Source organism: Cavia porcellus, unplaced genomic scaffold (assembly GCF_034190915.1).
Source record: "Cavia porcellus strain 051 isolate PalLab524CR breed Dunkin Hartley unplaced genomic scaffold, mCavPor4.1 scaffold_21, whole genome shotgun sequence".
NCBI classification, from domain to species: Eukaryota; Metazoa; Chordata; class Mammalia; order Rodentia; family Caviidae; genus Cavia; species Cavia porcellus.
This window is the reverse complement of record NW_026947504.1, coordinates 45,324,037-45,341,546: the sequence shown is the minus strand read 5'-3', so window position 1 is coordinate 45,341,546 and position 17,510 is coordinate 45,324,037. Positions and strand designations below refer to the sequence as shown.

At 37.8% G+C, this 17,510-nt stretch overlaps 1 protein-coding gene across 1 annotated transcript in view; it reads right to left on the bottom strand.

Moving 5' to 3' along the window:
- Positions 1 to 10,004: 10,004 nt before the first annotated feature.
- Positions 10,005 to 17,510, bottom strand: part of Frem2 (FRAS1 related extracellular matrix 2) — a 159,866-nt gene continuing 152,360 nt past the window's right edge. Inside the window, exon 24 of the mRNA XM_063232659.1 lies at positions 10,005 to 17,403. Within this exon, the coding sequence (XP_063088729.1) occupies positions 16,891 to 17,403 (513 nt within the window). The 3' untranslated portion in view covers positions 10,005 to 16,890. The remainder of the gene's footprint in view (positions 17,404 to 17,510) is intronic.

Sequence of the window (17,510 nt, the reverse complement as noted above, 5' to 3'; positions counted from 1 at the left end):
ATAGTACATGATGTAAAAACAGATACCAGCTTATCAACAATGGTTACCATTATGTCTCTTGCTATCTTAAAAAGAGTTGCCTATGTCATCAGATATTAATAGAATTGAACAAAACAGTACAGACAAAACCAATAAAACCTAAACATTGGAGATCTTACAGGACTTCAAAAGAAGATAATAGTCAAACCAGAATGGGCATCATAGTAAATATTACTGCCTTCAAAGTGGTTGCCTATACCCTCAAAATCGATACTATCAAACAAAACAATAGAGTAAAATCAGTCAAAATAAGATGGTGAGAGCAATACAGCGGTTCAAATCAGGTTAATAGGAAAACAAAAAAGTTACTATAATATATCCCGCTATTTTTAAATTTATTTTTCCCTTAATTAAAAAATAAGAAAAAATAAATTAATTTAAAAAAAGGAAAAAAAAAGGGGGAAATTGAGATAAAAGAGGACATAACAACAGAACGACACAGGTCAGAACAGAACAATTTAAGCATCATAGTGTTTCACCACCAGATAACCTGACATAATAGTAGTTACCATAGTGTCTCTTTCCTTGAAATATTTGAGTATAACTTTGCATACTATAGCATCAAACATATCAAGACAGTGTGAAACCATTCAAGAGAATGAAAGTATTACAGGGTATTTAGAACCAGCTAACAGAAAACAAACAACAGTTTCTATATTATCTCTTTGCCTATAAAAAATTTTGTTTATACTATCACATATATTAAAATATAATAAGATACAACATGTTAAAACAAATGGAAACAGATGAACAACAGCTTGATGGGACTTCAAAACAAGATGATATTAAATCATCACTAGCTATTATGATGTTTTGTTTTCTTCAAAATAGCTATTCATACTATCACAGACAATAAAATCGAACAACCCAGATTAAAACCATTCCAATTAATGAGTGAAAACATATGGCTTCAAACCAATATAATTGGGAACCATGATTAACACATACTTTTATGTATTCTTATCATTTCTTACATTAGGGAAACTATTCGGTATTTATACATGTGAGTTTGATTTACTGCACTTGCAAGTATGGTCTCAAGCTGCGTCCATTTATATATCTGAACGTGATCATTCTTTATAGCTGAGTAGTACTCCACTGTATAAAAATACCACAGCTTTTTTATGCATTCCTCAGTTGATGGACACTTAGGTTGTTTCCAAGATCTAGCTATTACAAATTGTGCTGCTATAAACATAGGTGCACATATATCACTGTGGTATGATGCTTTCAGTTCTTCTGGGAATATGCCTAGAAGTACAATAGCTGGGTCAAATGGGGCTTCCAATCCCAGCTTTTTGAGAAATCTCCAGACTGACCTCCACAATGGTTGCACCAGTCTACACTCCCACCAACAGTGCAGGAGAGTTCCTTTTTCCTCACAGCCTCTCCAGCATTTGTTGTTGGTGGTTTTCTTGATCTTGGCCATTCTTTCAGGAGTGAGATGAGTGTGGTTTTAATTTGCATTTCTCTAATGACTAAGGATGATGAACATTTTTTCATGTATTTATTTGCCATTTGTATTTCTTCATCTGAGAATTGTGTATTCATTTCAGATGACCATTTTTGGACTGGGTCTTTGAATTTTGGGGGTCTGATTTTTTTTTAATTCTTTGTATGTTTTAGACAGAGGGGCAGTTCACTAAGATTTTTTCCCAGTTTGTGGGTTTTCTTTTCACTATGCTGGAAATTTCTTTTGATGTGCAGAAATTTTTAATAAGAGGTGATCCCAGTTATTGATTCTGGGAAGTATTTCCCGTGTGGTTTGAGTCCTGTTCATAAATTCTCTACCTACTACTACGTCTTCAAGGTTTTTACCCAATTTGTCTTCCAATAGATTTAGTGTTTCTGTTTTAATATTCAGATCTTTGGTTCATTTAGATTTTATTTTAGTACATGGTGATAGGCATGGATCTAATTTTAGTTTTCAGTATATGGAGAGCCAGTTTTTCCAACACCATTTATTAAAGAGACTGTCGTTCTTCCAGTAAACATGTTTGGCCCCTTTATCAAACATAAGGTGGTTGAGTGTGTTTGTAGTTGTGGTTGTATCTTCTAATCTATTCCATTGATCTTCGGCTCTGTTTGGTTCCAGTACCATGTTGATTTTACTATAGTTGCTTTGTAGTATAACTTCAAGTCAGGGATTGTGATGCCTCCTGCCTTGCCTTTGCTGCTTAGAACTATCTTTGCTATTCTAGGACTCTTCTCGCTCCAGATGAATTTTAGGAGTGATTTCTTGAGATCTATGAGGTGTTTTTATCAGGATTGCATTGAATCTGTATAACAGTTTTGGGAGAATGGCCATTTTCACAATATTTATTCTTCCTATCCATGAGCAAGGGATGTCTTTCTATTTTCTGAGATCATCTTCAATTTCTTTTTTCAGTGTATTATAATTTTCCCTGTATAGGACTTCCACTTTTTTTGTGAGAGTAATTCCTAAATATTTCATTTTTTTGGTTGCTAGTGTGAAGGGTGTGGCTTCTCTTATTTCTCTCTCTGTGATTTTGTTAGTGTAGAGGAATGCTATTGATTTTTGTGTGTTGATTTTTTATCCAACCACAGTGCTCAATTTATTTATTATATCTAGGAGTCTTTCAATGGAGTTTTGGGGGTCTTTTATGCAGAGTATCATGTCATCTGCAAATAATGATAATTTAACTTCTTCTTTTCCTATCTTTACCCCTTTTATTTCTCTCTTGTTTAATTGCTCTGGCTAGTATTTCCAGTACTATATTAAATAGGAGTGGTGATAAAGGACATCCTTGTCTTGTGCCTGATTTTAAAGTAAAGGCCTTCAATTTTTGGCCATTTAGGATGGTACTGGCTGTTGGTTTGTCATAGACGGCCTTTATTATATTGAGGTAAAGACTACCTATTCCAATTTTCTGCAATATTCTTACCATAAATGAATGTTGGACCTTATCAAATGCTTTTTCTGCATCTATAGAAATGATCATATGATTCTTACTTTTGGTTTCATTGGTGTGGTGGATTACATTTATTGATTTACGTATGTTGAACCATCCCTGAATGCTTAGGATGAATCCCACTTGGTCATGGTATATACTCTTCTTGATGGCTTGCTGCATCCTAACTTCCAATATTTTATTGGGGATTTTTGCATCTGTGTTCATTAGGGAGAATGGTCTGTAGTTCTCTTTTTCAGTTGGATCCTTCTCAGGTTTTGGTACTAGAGTAATATTAGCTTCCAGGAATGACTTAGGGAGGATTTCTTCCCTTTCAATTTCATTGAAGAGTTTGAGGAGTGTTGGCATTAGGTCTTTTTTGTTTCTTGTAGAATTCTGCAGTGAATCCGTCTGGGCCTGGGCTCTTCTTTGTAGGTAAAGATTTAATCACATTTTCAATTTCATTAAGAGATTTGATTATTCAGTAGTTTTACATCTTCTTGACCTAGCTTTGGTACTTCATATGTTTCTAGGAATCTATTTCTTCTGTGTTATCAAACCTTTGAGTGTAGAGGTTTTCGAAATAGGTATTGATGATCTTCTCTATTTCTATAGGGTCTGTAGTGATTTTGCCTTTTTCATTCCTTATTGCGTGAATTTGAGCTTTTTTTTCCCTTTTTAAAATTAGGTTGGCTAGGGGCTTATCGATTTTATTTATTCTTTCAAAGAACCAACTCTTTGATTCGTTGATTCTTTGGATTGTTTTCTTAGTCTCTATTGCATTGATTTCTGCTCTGATTTTTATAATTTCCTCTCTTCTTTTGGCTTTGGGCTTGACTTGCTCCTCTTTTTCTAGATGTTTGAGGTGTAAAATCAGGTGATTTATTTGTATTAGTTCTGTTTTCCTGATGTGGGAACTCAGTGCAATAAATTTTCTTCTGAGGATAGCTTTCATTGCCTCCCACAGATTCTGCTAAGTTGTATTTATGTTTTCATTTGTTTGTAGGTATTGTATAATTTCTTCTTTAATTTTCTCTGTGACCCACTGATTATTGAATTTCTAATTTCATAGTGCTATGATCCAATAATGTGCAAGCGATAATTTCAACTCTTTTGCATTTATTAAATATGTTCTGTGATCTAATATATGGTCTGTTTTAGAGAATGACCCATGTACTGCTGAGAAAAATGTGTATTCTGTTGTTGTACTCTGTGTACTCTGTATATGCCTATCAAGTCCATTTGTTCACAGGTGTGATTCAGTTCTTTTATTTCTTTGCTGATTTTCTGTCTGGTTGATCTGTCCATTGGTGTCAGTGGTGTGTTAAGATCTTCTGTTATAATTGTATTACTGCTAATTTGGTTTTTATTTCTGTTAATACTTGTTTTATATAACTGGGTGCTCTGGAATATATATATATATATATATATATATATATATATATATATATGATAGTTATCTCTTCCTCTTGAAGTTTTCCCCTAACCAGTATGTAGTGACCTTCTTTATCTCTTCTGATCATTATTGGTTTGAAGTCCACATTGTCTGCAAACAGCATAGCTACCCCCACTTTTTTTTTTTGGGTTCCTGTTGCATGAGGCATTGTCTTCCATCCTTTGGCTTTCAGTCTGTGAGTATCCTTTTGGGTTAGATGGGTTTCTTGTAGACAGCATATGGTTGGATTTTGTTTCTTGATCCATTCTCCCAGTCTGTTTCTTTTAATTGGTGCATTGAGACCATTTATATGAATGGTTGTAACTGTTATATGTTGGTTTATTGTTGACATGTTATCTTTCTGCTGTTGCATCTTTTCCTTTCTGTTCTGTTTAATTGTCTGCTTTGTTTAGTGTTTTTTTCCTAAGTGTATCTAAACTGTCTTTCAATATTTTCAATATTCTTTGCAGGGTTGGCTTGGTGACCATGAAGTTCTTCAACTTTCTTTGTCATGGAAGTATCTTATTTCTCCATCGATTTTGAAGGACAGTTTTGCAGGGTGCATCAGTCTAGGTTGGAAATCATTTTCCTTTAGGATCTGAAATACTTCACTTCCATGAAGTACTTCATTTCACTTCTTGACTTTATTGTTTGTGCTGAGAAGTCAGCTGTGATTCTGATAGGTTTTCCCTTATAGGTCATCTGTCTTTTCTCTCTGACAGCTTTTAATATTGTATTCTTTTGTTCAATTTCTGGGATGGTGATTATTATATGTCTGGGTGTAGTTTTGTTTTGGTTATGGCTATTTGGAGTTCTACATGCTTCATTGATCTTGGTATCAGTTTCCAACCTCATGTTTGGGAAATTTTCAGCTATTACTTCTCTAAATATCCTCTTGACATCCTTTATGTTTTCCCCTTCTTTTTCATTCCAAGGGGCTCTGAGCTGCCAGAGCTAACGGAAGGGAGCTGAAAGAGACTGAGAAAGGGGAGGCTGTGGAAAGGGGCTCTAGACTGGAAGCGTGTTGCTGATGAAGCCTGGAAAACACCTTGGAATTCATCTAACCTTACAGTGAGATTTTAATTATTATTTTTAAAACCTTGAAACATTCTTTTAAAAAGTTTTTAAAAAGTTTTGTTAGTACATGTTTCAATGAAAATTTAAGCTCATACACATGCAGAGTTACTATCTCACCCCTTCCTGTTTCCTTCTCTTTTTCTCCCTTATTTCCTTTTTGATAGGATTTTTGGTGAAGAAGGGAACCATCTGATAGGATTTTCAGTGAGGCTAAAAAGATAAGAAGTATAAAATAAAAGTGGGATTTATTTTAAGAATGTGGGGAGAGACTCCATGAAAGGATTTTGCCCCAGATGGGATACTGTAGCCAGTGAAGCCTTGGAGGCGGAACCAAGAGGCTCTATCCTGAGATCACCTTTCCTGCCCCTAGGCAAGGCTGTGGCACAAAATGAATACCAATGGGCTACCTGTGCATCACTAATGCCCTTTAGGCACCACCCCAAACCTAAACTACATGTATGCCCTCACACCACGTGTCTGGTAGAGAGAATGCCAGACCCCAGAGGTTATGGAGTCTCTCCCCACATTCTTAAAATAAAGCCCACTTTTATTTCAAACTTCTTCTCTTTTTAGCCATGCTAAAAATTCTATTAGATGGTTCCCTTCCACACTGATAATCCTATCACTTTTCTCCTTCCTTTCTTCATGCCACTCTTTTATTTCCTACTTCCTTCCCTCCCTCTCTCCACCCCTCCTTTACCTTCAGCATCTTCCTTTTAAACCCCAGACATACATTTCCCACCTTCCAAATCCTCCATCAGAGCAGTGTATTCTCTTAAGCAATGTCACCCTGAATGGAGAAAGGCTACAAGCCAGCGAAAGAGAGAGATAGGTTTCAGAAAGATCAATCCTGAAGACATCTTGCCCTTGAACTCCTAGCATGTAGCACTGTGAGAAATAAATAAACGACTGTTTAAGTTACCCAGTCTGTGGTTCTTTATTATGGTAGCCCCAGAAAATGACTACACTCCAATTTTAGGGAGTCTAGGTCTATGATATAATAGCAGTTTCTCAGTGCTGGTAAAGAAATGTAATCATGTATGTTCATCTTTAGTTGTCCCTTTCAAAGTGCTGAAAATTGGATACCTTTAAAATAAGATGGGGGTTTTTCAGAAATACTGATTCAGAGAGCTTCCAAATTAATTAATAGGAAGTGTGAACCCCGTACTCCCATGTGAGGCTGAAGTGTGCAGCTGACATAGAAACCAATAGCTATAGAATGACTCTGCTGCACTTGTCTGTAGTACTTTATTGCCTGTGCTAGAAGCCTTACTTTCTGGCCCTGACGTGTGAAACTTAGGTAATAAGAATCTTCTAAACCAGTGTTTAATTCAGTAGTGCTGTTAAACATTGTTGTGGGGGTCCACCAAGATGACTTCCCCTAAAAAAAGACAATTTGCCTTCATTTCAGTTCACCTTTACTGGACTCCCTTTTACTGATAGACACAGAATGGGTGCTAAGGAGGTGCTCAATCCCTTGGATTGGTTATAAGCAATGCAAATGGGTCTAGCCTAGGCTCCTGTTGTGTAGCCTTTGAAGCAAGCTGGAGCAATAGGTTTGTGTGCAGGCCTGCCTAAGGCTCTGTCCTACTAAGTGTGAAAGAGACTGGGCTGTTGGCTGGCTAGGACAGAGCTTCAAAAAAGAAGCAACGATATTCTAGGGCAGATGAAGGCTGGCATCAGAACTGAGGCAGCTGACCCCAAATACAAGATACTTCTTCAAAGTGTGTCACATAAACTCTTCCTCCACAGTTAGAGCACTTTTCTCTTCCACCACTGTGCCTCCGACTTAGCCCAGCTCACGTAGTTCTCGTGGCCTTTATTCCTATTGGACTTAGCACCCCTGAGCTCCCCACAATGTCTGACATGGGGTGCCCTGGAAGTAGTAGATTGGGATTTACTAACAAGAATTTCAATTGCTTTTCCCTGGGATTACAATATATGAACACCAGATCCCAAGGGGATGGGCAGTTATAACTATTAAATGAGAGGAAAAAGTCTTAAGTCCCTAGAAAGCAAATGGCAGAAGCCACCGGGTGGCATGTCTTTTAAGTGAGAAGTGCAGTTTGTAGAAATACAAACAGGAAGAAAATACAGCTCACATCTGACATGATGATGCAATGTTTCATGTGGAATATTCTATGAAAATTCAATTCTTTGAATTTGGCCTAACTCAAGGCCCTGACTGCTATTAAAGCTATCACCCTGCATCTTATGAAGTCAACAAATAGACCTGTGTTTCTGTTGGTCAGAGTCATTCTTTATTCTCTACCCTCTCTGGGTCACTGTCAGACGGGTCTATTTCTGTAACCAAACACTATTATAATGTCACTAGTCACCTTTTCTTACGTGCAAGATACCTAGAAATTAGTAAGAAATTAATACTTTGCTTTTTAATCACCTCCTAAAATAGTTGAGCCACCCTTTGTTTTTTGGTTTTTGTCTTTTATTAGGTTATTTAAGGAGATGATATGATCAGATAGATCTTTCTTTCAATAAAACATCAGGACTGCTTGACTGATGCTGGGATAACAGGAACCCAGGAGATCATGAGATAAGAATCCAGGTTCTCCATTTCCCTGTCTAATGGAAGAATGTGAGCTCACTGCAGGCTTCTCCTTTGCAGGGCTGCCCCCCTCAACCTTCATTCATTTCTGAGAAAGCAGACTTGCTTCTAAGCGTGGTCCCACAATTCTAGCAGAGAAAAGGGAACCCAAATGCAAAACTTTTCCATAACTTTTCCCTGTGTTAATTGACAATATATTTTTATCAAGGTAATTTTTTCTTGCTTGTAATTTTATTTTAGTTTTGTCTTTTTTGAGAGGGGGTCTCGCTATGCACTTCAGGCTGGCCTCAAGCTCACTTTGTAGCCCAGGCTGGTCTCCAACTTGCAACGATCCTCCCACCTCAGCCTCCTGAGTGCTGGGATTACAGGCACGAGTCACTATGCCTGGCGTGCTTGTAATTTTATAACATCTGTGTTAGAAAAAACAGGAAACAAAATAAAACAAAAATCCAAATCCTTCTTTCTTGCTCTCAATCAGAAAAAAATAAAATGAAGACATTATTATTCATCAATTTAGGCATTAAAGAAAGACAGGTATTTCACAAGTGAGAACATGCCAGGTGTGGAGCACACCTGTAATCTGAGCACTTGGGAGGCTGAAGCAGGATGATCATCATGAGTTTGAAGTCAGCCTGGGCTGCACAGTGAGTTTGAGATCAGTCTGAATGACACAGTGAGACCCTGTTTCAAAAAAAAAAAAAAAAAAAAAAAAAAAGGTGAGAAGTAGAGGCCAAGGTATGTTCACTAAGCTTAACTGTGTGTACATGTATTTGCTGTTCCTCCACTTGATGGTGGGAACAGGAGAGGGGTTAGGGATTATGGGATCCTGAAAATTAAAGAAAACCAATTCACTAGCAGATTGTGGAGAAAAAGATTAATTGCAGCAAATATCATTATGTCTCAATGTTGTTTTAGGTAGAATGTGAAATTACTGAAAATCTTTTCTGATAGTCTTTTGAACATCTGAACTTTTTTTTTTTTCCTTTTTATCTGTACCCGGTATTGAACTCATGACTGCCTGCTTCACAAGGCAGGCACTTATGCTGCTGAGCTAAATCTCCAGCCCCTAACATCTGAACATTTTATTCTTTGTCATATGCTAAAGAATTTATAATTAACTAAAATTTGACAAGGAAAAAGGACTCTACATTGTGCTTTGTTTAAAAAATTCACTCATGCCAGATTTTCCTTAAAATGTTCCTCCTTGCTTCTCTCTGACTGTAGGTAGCTTCAGTGTGCACAGCTCCTGGAGCAACTTTCCAAGACTTCCTGAAAGTCAGCCTTTCTCTCTTGCGCAGAAGTTTCTTCTGCATATTTCTGTTGCTGGCCAGCATCTTTCTGTGATCACATGGTTATATCTCTCCCTTAATCTTGAAAATTATGTAAAAGCTTTGATACAGGCAGTTATTTTCTTCTACTTAGCCTTTTTATTAGTGTTTCTCCCTTTCTTTGCAATATCCTTCAATACTTATAAGAAGATACGCATCAGATGATCATTAAAATTGATAGTTTCCATAGGGGTACTCGGTTTATGTTGGCAGCAAAGACCAGAGGGTTGACTCATTGTCACGAGTGAAGTTGGGCAGGACTTTCTAACTACAGTACAGTCTATTCATATGCTCCATGGGACAAAGAATTAGTCATCCAAATATGCTGTTTTCCTTAAATACACATTGCTCTTAGCAGCTGTTAGTTCTATTGGCATCCTTTATGAATGTTATGAGATTGACAAATTGTCCTGCATTTGTGTCCTATATCACCTGGTAGGGCAGGCACCAGCATCTTTTGAGCATGTCTTGCAGAGGATCAGCAAATGTTTACTACCAGAAGTGGGGTTGTTGTGTAGACTGCACATACTCATATCTCTAGAACCAGAATGAAAAAAACTGACATCCACTGAGGAATACAGGAATTCTGTGATGTTAGCATAGATAAAAGTTACAGAAAATATCGCGATAACTTGGCCATTTGAATATACATTTATATAGGTTTTATTTATATTAAACATGTAATATACTTTGAAGAAAAAAACAGTAGTTATTAAACAAGTGCTAGCAACCATTCTTTCAGACATGGATTTAAGGCTAAATGATTCCAAATTATTCATAATAATTAGGTTGCCAGGAATAAACTTGAATACCTCAAAAAATGTGCAGTTACCTAGCGAAACACATGAAATAAACTAGAACCTGTTTGTTTTTGAAGAATTTCCATGAGAAATTAGCACAAGCTATTAAGTTCTGCAAATAATTCTATTACACATAGATACGTGGCTAGACAAACATCTACAGTTTCTAAGTGTTATGAAGAGCACTTGAGAAAGAAGGAAGCACTTAATGCAATTATAAAATGCACAGCTCCATGTCCAGGATAAAGTTTTCTTTAATACACAAATGGGCTTTCAAAAAGTCTTGCCAAAAACCTGAATTCCCCAAGTCACAGGCAAAGACTGCTTTGTGCTCCTTTTTGTAATGTGCTTGATTTGGGCCCTTACAGAAATGGTCTTTTGTTCTTAACAATGATTACCTTTCTATATTTTAATTACTTTTATTATAATTCTTTTTATTTTACTTTTTGAAATTTTACATGATTTCCTTTTTTCTCTTGAAAGCATAAGACTGACAGTTCTTAGGTGAGAGAATGACTCAGACTGGAAAACACAGAAATCCATAGCAGAAATTTTATCTTCAGTGTTCAAGTGATCAGGTAATCAGTGATACACCACGCAGCTGAGAGTAAAGGAATGCTGTGCATTTAATAATTACAATTTTAAAATGTCAATGCTGTTGACATGATACCAGTTTTCTTGGCTGCTGGTTTCATTGCAAAGTATTCAGTCACCCTAAAGAGCTTCACGTATATAATCTTTGGCCTTTTCTCTTATACAATTTTATACATTTTAAATGTCAAGGTTGAACTTCTGCTGAGAGGAAAGTCAAGGTGAGGTTATTGTTCAATATAATGCTTTTGATATTTGACAAGAAGTTTACTGTCTTCTATCCCAGAGCTTTGACATTTTATATAGAAGCCATTTATATCCAAATGTGTGTGGATGTCCTCAGCTTTCAGAAGAATGAGAATGCTAACTATATAGCCAAAGTGGTAATGGGAAGGATTAACCAGAAGAATGAGAAATAAATAATAGAAAAAGAAAAACAGTATACTAGGCAAAAGAAAGAGAGAGAGAGAGAGAGAGAGAGAGAGAGAGAGAGAGAGAGAGAAAGAGACAAGAAGCAGTAGATGTTAGGGTAGTTTTTTCTTCTTATTGTTCTTTAGTAAAACAATATTAGAAACTGCACAGTATTGATATCAGGAGAAAGAAATTAAATGCATTTGAAAGATAGGAAAATGATTTAACGTTTGCATTTTGACTTTTTCTCAAAAAGTTAAATCAGAAGAGTTAGTACATTTTATTTTATCAATTTTTAAGAGAGTTTAAGACAATTAAGAGAGTTAATTTTTGCTTCTTTAAAATATTTCTGGCCAGTAGTGGTGGTACATGCTTATAAGCTCAGCACTTAGGAGGCTGAAGCAGAAGAGTCACCTTGAGTTAGAGGCCAGGCTAGGCTACATAGTGAGTTCAAGGCCAACTTGAACCACATAGCAAATTAAACAAACAAACAAAATTCTGCAGAGCCCAGCACTGGGACCACGGTCTGTGCCTCAGGGGATCCTAGCAGGCAGGAGGCTGAGACGGTAGTCTCACTGCTTGTAAAAAGGGCCAGGCTGCAGGGAGGAAGCTATTTTGGCCTGGGGAGCACACCAACCTCTCCCTGAGGCCATCCCAGGCCTCCACGGCCCAGTGGGCCAGGTTGCACAAACCCAAATGGGTTCAGAGTGTTGAGGGTAGGACCAGGCTTCTCACAAAGTGCCAAAGCAGGCCAATGAATTTCTTTCCTTTTTTTCTTTATTAGTCCTCTTTGCAGCACTTGGGATCACATTCGTGGTAGGCAGCTGGTGTAAATGTGGCACAGCTGGATTCTCCAAACATCTCACTCCACTGTGAACTGATATTTTGATTGGGAAAGCACAAGGTTTCCGAGTCAGTCCCAATTCTCTGTTTCTCTCCCTCTTTGCCTGTGTGCGTGTGTGTGTGTGTGTGTGTGTGTGTGTGTGTGTGTGTGTGTGTGCTGCTGGGGTGGGCGTGTGAGTCAGTGAACAAGTGCTGAGCTGAATCCTAGGTCCAAACTCTGTATAATAAGCGTTTGTGGTTTTTGTTTTGTTTTTTCATTTCATTTTGCTCTGCCATACTAGGGATTGAACTCAAGTCCTCTTTCATATTTTTATCTTGAGACAGGGTCTTGTTGAATTGCCTGGGCTGGGTTTGAACCTGCCACCCTGCAACCCATCGGTGTTAGCGAGCAGGCATGGGCCAGGCCTGGCTCAGTGCTCGAGTTCACTGAGCGAACCCCATCCTCACCTGAGCCACGTCCTTGTCTGTGTAATGAGGGTAATGGCCCTCGGTCCTCCCCTTCTCACTGGGACTGGGTGCAAGGGATTCCAGAAAACAAACTAAAAAAATCCCATATAGTCTTTCTGGTGGAAAGCAAAAGAAAATATATTCTATTTCTTATAAAAATAAAAGTTACTGAAATCCCAAAGTCCTTTATTCCTTAAAATGAAAGGATATGTCAAATGGGAAAAAATGACAAACCAGTGAGAATCCTTAAATTACAGGTAATATGTCCCAAGAGTTTTTGTCATTGCAATCGTAGGATTAATTCTAAGAACATATCTAAGGAAACATTAAACTTTGAACAAAGGTTAAAGAAACTCTTAGGATAGTAGGTTTTTCACAAATGATCTCTCTGTTGGCCTTAAAAATTATAACATGGTTTATTTCAGTTATGTCTTCAAGGCTATGTTTATTTTTTATGTGTACATGCATGTGTGTGCAAATAGTACTTATTTATAGCTTCCTCCCAAATTACACATTTCTCAGACTTAGCATGTTAGATTAACTGAACATTTGAGTAATTTTCACTTTGCATACAGTTGGTAAAGCCTTTTTTTTTTTTTACTTTTATCATTGCTATCATGGATAGAAAATTAAAATTTAAAAAATTGTAACTTGTTCTTGAAATAATACAATTATGAAAGTTTCAACTTGTAAAATATTTGCATCTTTAACAGTAGTCTTTCTTTTTACTATTAAAGGATGGAACTGGTTTCCAGGTCATACTAGAGGTTTTCAAAATACAATTTGCCACTTTTAAAATGTAAATGTCATTATATTAATTCTAACATTGCTACTTTCACGTTGTTCAACTCGGAAATAGCTTAACTTTTAGCACTGATATGTATAGGGAAAGGCTTTCTGCAATTTAATGCCTGCTTTCATTATTTGCATTGCCCTTAAAGTTGGTACCCCTGGAAAAGAATTCGAGGGCAGATGACTTGGTAATACTCATTTGCTGCGTACTGATCTAACTCCTTTCATACGGAGCCTGCTGCTGGCCCTTCTGGTTACCAATGCTAAGCAGTGATATTCTCACTGATATTGACTCCTATTGTTCAAATATTGAAGATGCTAGGGAGAGAGTGGGCTCCCGGAGATGCTGACCGTGCTGAGGGAAGAAGAGTTCACACACTGCCTTCAACTCAGACTAAAGCGGAATCCACTTTATTCCTATCATCCACTGAGAGGAAAAGGAAATGCCAGGATTTCCCAGTTATCACAATGTATTTCCTCTGTGTGGTCTATTCCAACAAACTAATGGCTGGAAATGTTTTGTTATAGGATCTGTGATCAGAACGGTTTATAACAGACATGGTTTTTGTACAGGAAGAGACAGACCTGTATTAGTGGTGCTCTGGAGAGATTTTAAAATTGTTTTTTTCCAGATGCGCATGATGTGTTTTTGGTCCAGAGGAGGAGCTGATGCAAATCCTGACATGCCAGTCCTGAGAAAGCCTCAGGTGATTAGGATCTCACCGATGACAGCGAAAGTACTTGCTTTCTATGGAATCTCTTAGAATGGCTAGTCAATCTTAGGTGACCCTTCAGTAAATGTCAACTAAGGGACTGGACAGGAATGAGACCATCATTACACTTTGTGCATTTCAATGCTTCATGGTTTATGTGCTTAGGAGATATAAATATGAATGCAATGGTTATTTTCATTTTATATTTAATCAGCAAGATCTCGATTGGGGCCAAGAGGTACTGAGTACTAAGGAGCTGTTGCTGTTTATGTCCTGTTCTCTAGGAGAAGTTATTTTATACATTTGTTCTGATAATACCAGAACAGCTCTCTAAAAATAAAATATTGAAAATAAGGATCTGTTTTATTTAACAAAAAACATCTTACCTCATTTTTCCCATAGAAAGGAGTTTTAATGTATGATAAATCATGCATTTAGTAAATAGGTATTTTGTTTGTTTGTTTTTGTTTTTGGTACTGGGGATCTAACTCATAACCTCATGCTTACCAGGTAAGCATTTGAGCCACTCAGCTAAATCCTGAGTCCTAAGAAGCAAAACTCCAAGTAATTTTTACTTACAACAGCTACGTCTGCCTATTTCCCAGAGACCCTCTATTTTTCCAAGAGGATGCAGGGAAGAAGAGAAAGGAGACAAAGAAAACAGATGGACAGAGAAGGAGAAATTTCTTTTTGTTAGGAAAGGATAGACTTGTTCTATATTTAATAAGCTATCCACCATAGATGATAACCTCATTAGGACAACAAATTGTAGTGTGAAATTTGAGGTAAAGCTACCTTGGTCAAAAGGGTTCAAAACAGACCTGTCGTAATGATGCCTTCCTGATCACTACATTCACTGACAGAGACCTGAAGAGAGTCAGGCTGTGAACTGTTTAACTATTAAGTGTCAGAACACTGATTGAGAATTCTTGCTTTAAGTTTTCATAAACTGAATTTAGTGTTTAATAGGAAAAAACTCATGCACAATTTGAAGCTGCTTAATTCATGTGAATTCATATGCAAATTATGAGGTAGCCAAAAATGTAGTTCAGCATCTGCCAGAGGATAAAGCAAGAGAAAGGGAGGATAACTAAGCAAATACTATTACTTATTTTGATGAATGAACTCCTGGACTGTACAGTACTTTCTGTTTATATAACTTCTTGGAGGGGAATCTGAGATGTAAGTGATACATGTAGATTTCTCAACAAGATACTACAGCCTGCTCATTCCAAGACTCTCCATGTGAAGTGCAGATTGGCCTAAAAGAAGGGAGGCAAGTAATAGACATGTGTCACTTCTCTTCCTGCACCAGTATAGCTTCCTTTTCTCAATCAAGAGCCAGCGGGTGCTTACTGATGCCAAATGTAATGTTCCTGTTTACATGAGAAGGCATTTGCCTTCCAAAAACCTCTCTTCTACCAAGACGTCCAGCCGATAAGAGACTGACTGGCAAGGGCAAGAAATTCCAGGCAGCATCTCAAACGCTCATCGTTAGATGTCGCTCTTTTGCTCCCAAACTTATTTTTGTTTGACATATATGCAGTAGCATTTGGAAGACTAGTCACCAAACTACTGAAGAGTTTTACTTCTTGACCACAATTTCTGCCATTTGATTTAAAACAAGGAATTGTGCAGAAAGGCGATGGGAGGTTCTTTAAGGAAGCTCACTCTAGTTTTTTGGTTTTGTAAGGGGAATGACTAGCACTGTTAACAAATTATGTTTAGGGAGTAACAGGGAGCTCACAACCCAGCTCACTGCACAGGGGATGCCAGAGAATTATGCTTTTTTGTTAGATTAAACAAGAATATGACCAACAGGCTGGCCACCTGGAAGACTATTTCTGGAATGACATTGCAGAGACTTCTATTGTTTTGATCAGCTGTGATTACACATCTAATAAAATATCCTATGGCTGATTTAAATTCTGGACATTTTTGTCTGGCTGTGTCACTCTGAGGGCTGACCTCATTTATCACCTGTCAAAATGTTCTTTTATTCTATAAAATATGCATACTAGTCACTCTGGTTATACATATTATATTAATAAATAGCACCTTCTCCCTTCACCGCCTGTAAAGATGATTCTCATTATCATTTATGGGTTCAATACTGCAAATATCTAGGATCAGTTCTTACAGAACATTGTCTTGTAGTGAATCTGGATCTGTGTTGTTTCTTTGTCGTAAAAATGTCCCCTGTTCTCTCATTTCCCACAAGTGTTGAGCACCAATAAGGTATATTGCTATGCAAGAGCTCTATTCATAAAAAAATCTTCCCTAGATTTAACATATTCTTTGGTTTAATTTAAAATTAAATAGCAAATGAAATGAGGATTTGAGGAGGATGAAAAGATTTCAAATCCAAGCAAGTGAGTTCATTTCTTTCTTTCCATTCTTTTTCCAAAGAGTGGAAAAGATGATTTGTGGTTTCAGTTAGCCCTGGTCATAATTCTATGCTGTCTTCACCTATTAGAAAACTTGTCATAATAAACAGTGTGTGTTTATCAGTCTTCCAGACTACCAACTAAAACCTTTCTAGTAATCATGGATTATACAATGAATAAACAATGTGATAATTGCACCTTCAAAGTCCACACAACATGATAACAACAGATTCCTCTCAAGCTCCAGAGCATCTGTTAGCACCTTTGAGCAGGTTCATCTCCACTGTGCAGAGACCATGCATAAAGTATGCTCCCTTCCATCCATGGCTCCGTCTGTGTAGGTCTGCATACATGCTCTGTGAGGAAGATGAAAGGTGTGGTCTAAATTTGTCCTTTACAGAATTAAAATCGAAATATATTATCCCAGATGGGTTCTGAGCCGCTTCATCATAGAAGTTCTCAGTTTTCTGCTGCGGATCAGAAGTGTCTGGGGTTCTGCTTTTCCTTTGCTCTGAGGCACCTGAGAAGGCTGAATCCGACCCGCGGCCGTCACACCTCTGAGCTGTCACCACAGTGGATCTGTGAGGGCATCATGGGCTTGCTGCTGCCTGAGCCCTTGGGGGTGGCCTTCTCTCTGGCACTTTTCTTGCTCTTGCACATGACTGCTGTGATGACAGTGAGGCAGATGGCGAGCAATCCCAGGGCAGCACCACCCCCGACAGTGAGCAGGCTGAGCTCCGAGCTGGCACTACTGAGCTCCCGCGGGAGGACCCCATCAGGAGGAACTCGCCCTTGAGGGTTCTGCCTCTTGCTGGTTCGGTCCAGGGCAATGTGCTGGATATTTGTTCCTCGGTTGTTTTCAGCACCGATTTCCCATGCAAGTTGGGGCGTACTCCTGATCTCCCTCTTCTTTCTACCCTCCGAAGTCTCCTGGGGCTTCCCGTGCTGTACCAGGGCATGGTTCTGGTATTCCACACTTCTTTTGCCAATGCCTCGATTGGTGTTGTCTTTTGATCTTACTGTATAAATGGTGTGTATATACCATTCCCGGCCCAGAGCAACCTAGAAAACACAATCCTATTCATTAGGAAATGAAGTCCTATGCTAACCCAATTCAGAACTTTGTGTAAGAGACAATAATGGCAGAGATAATGAAAAATGATCAGTTT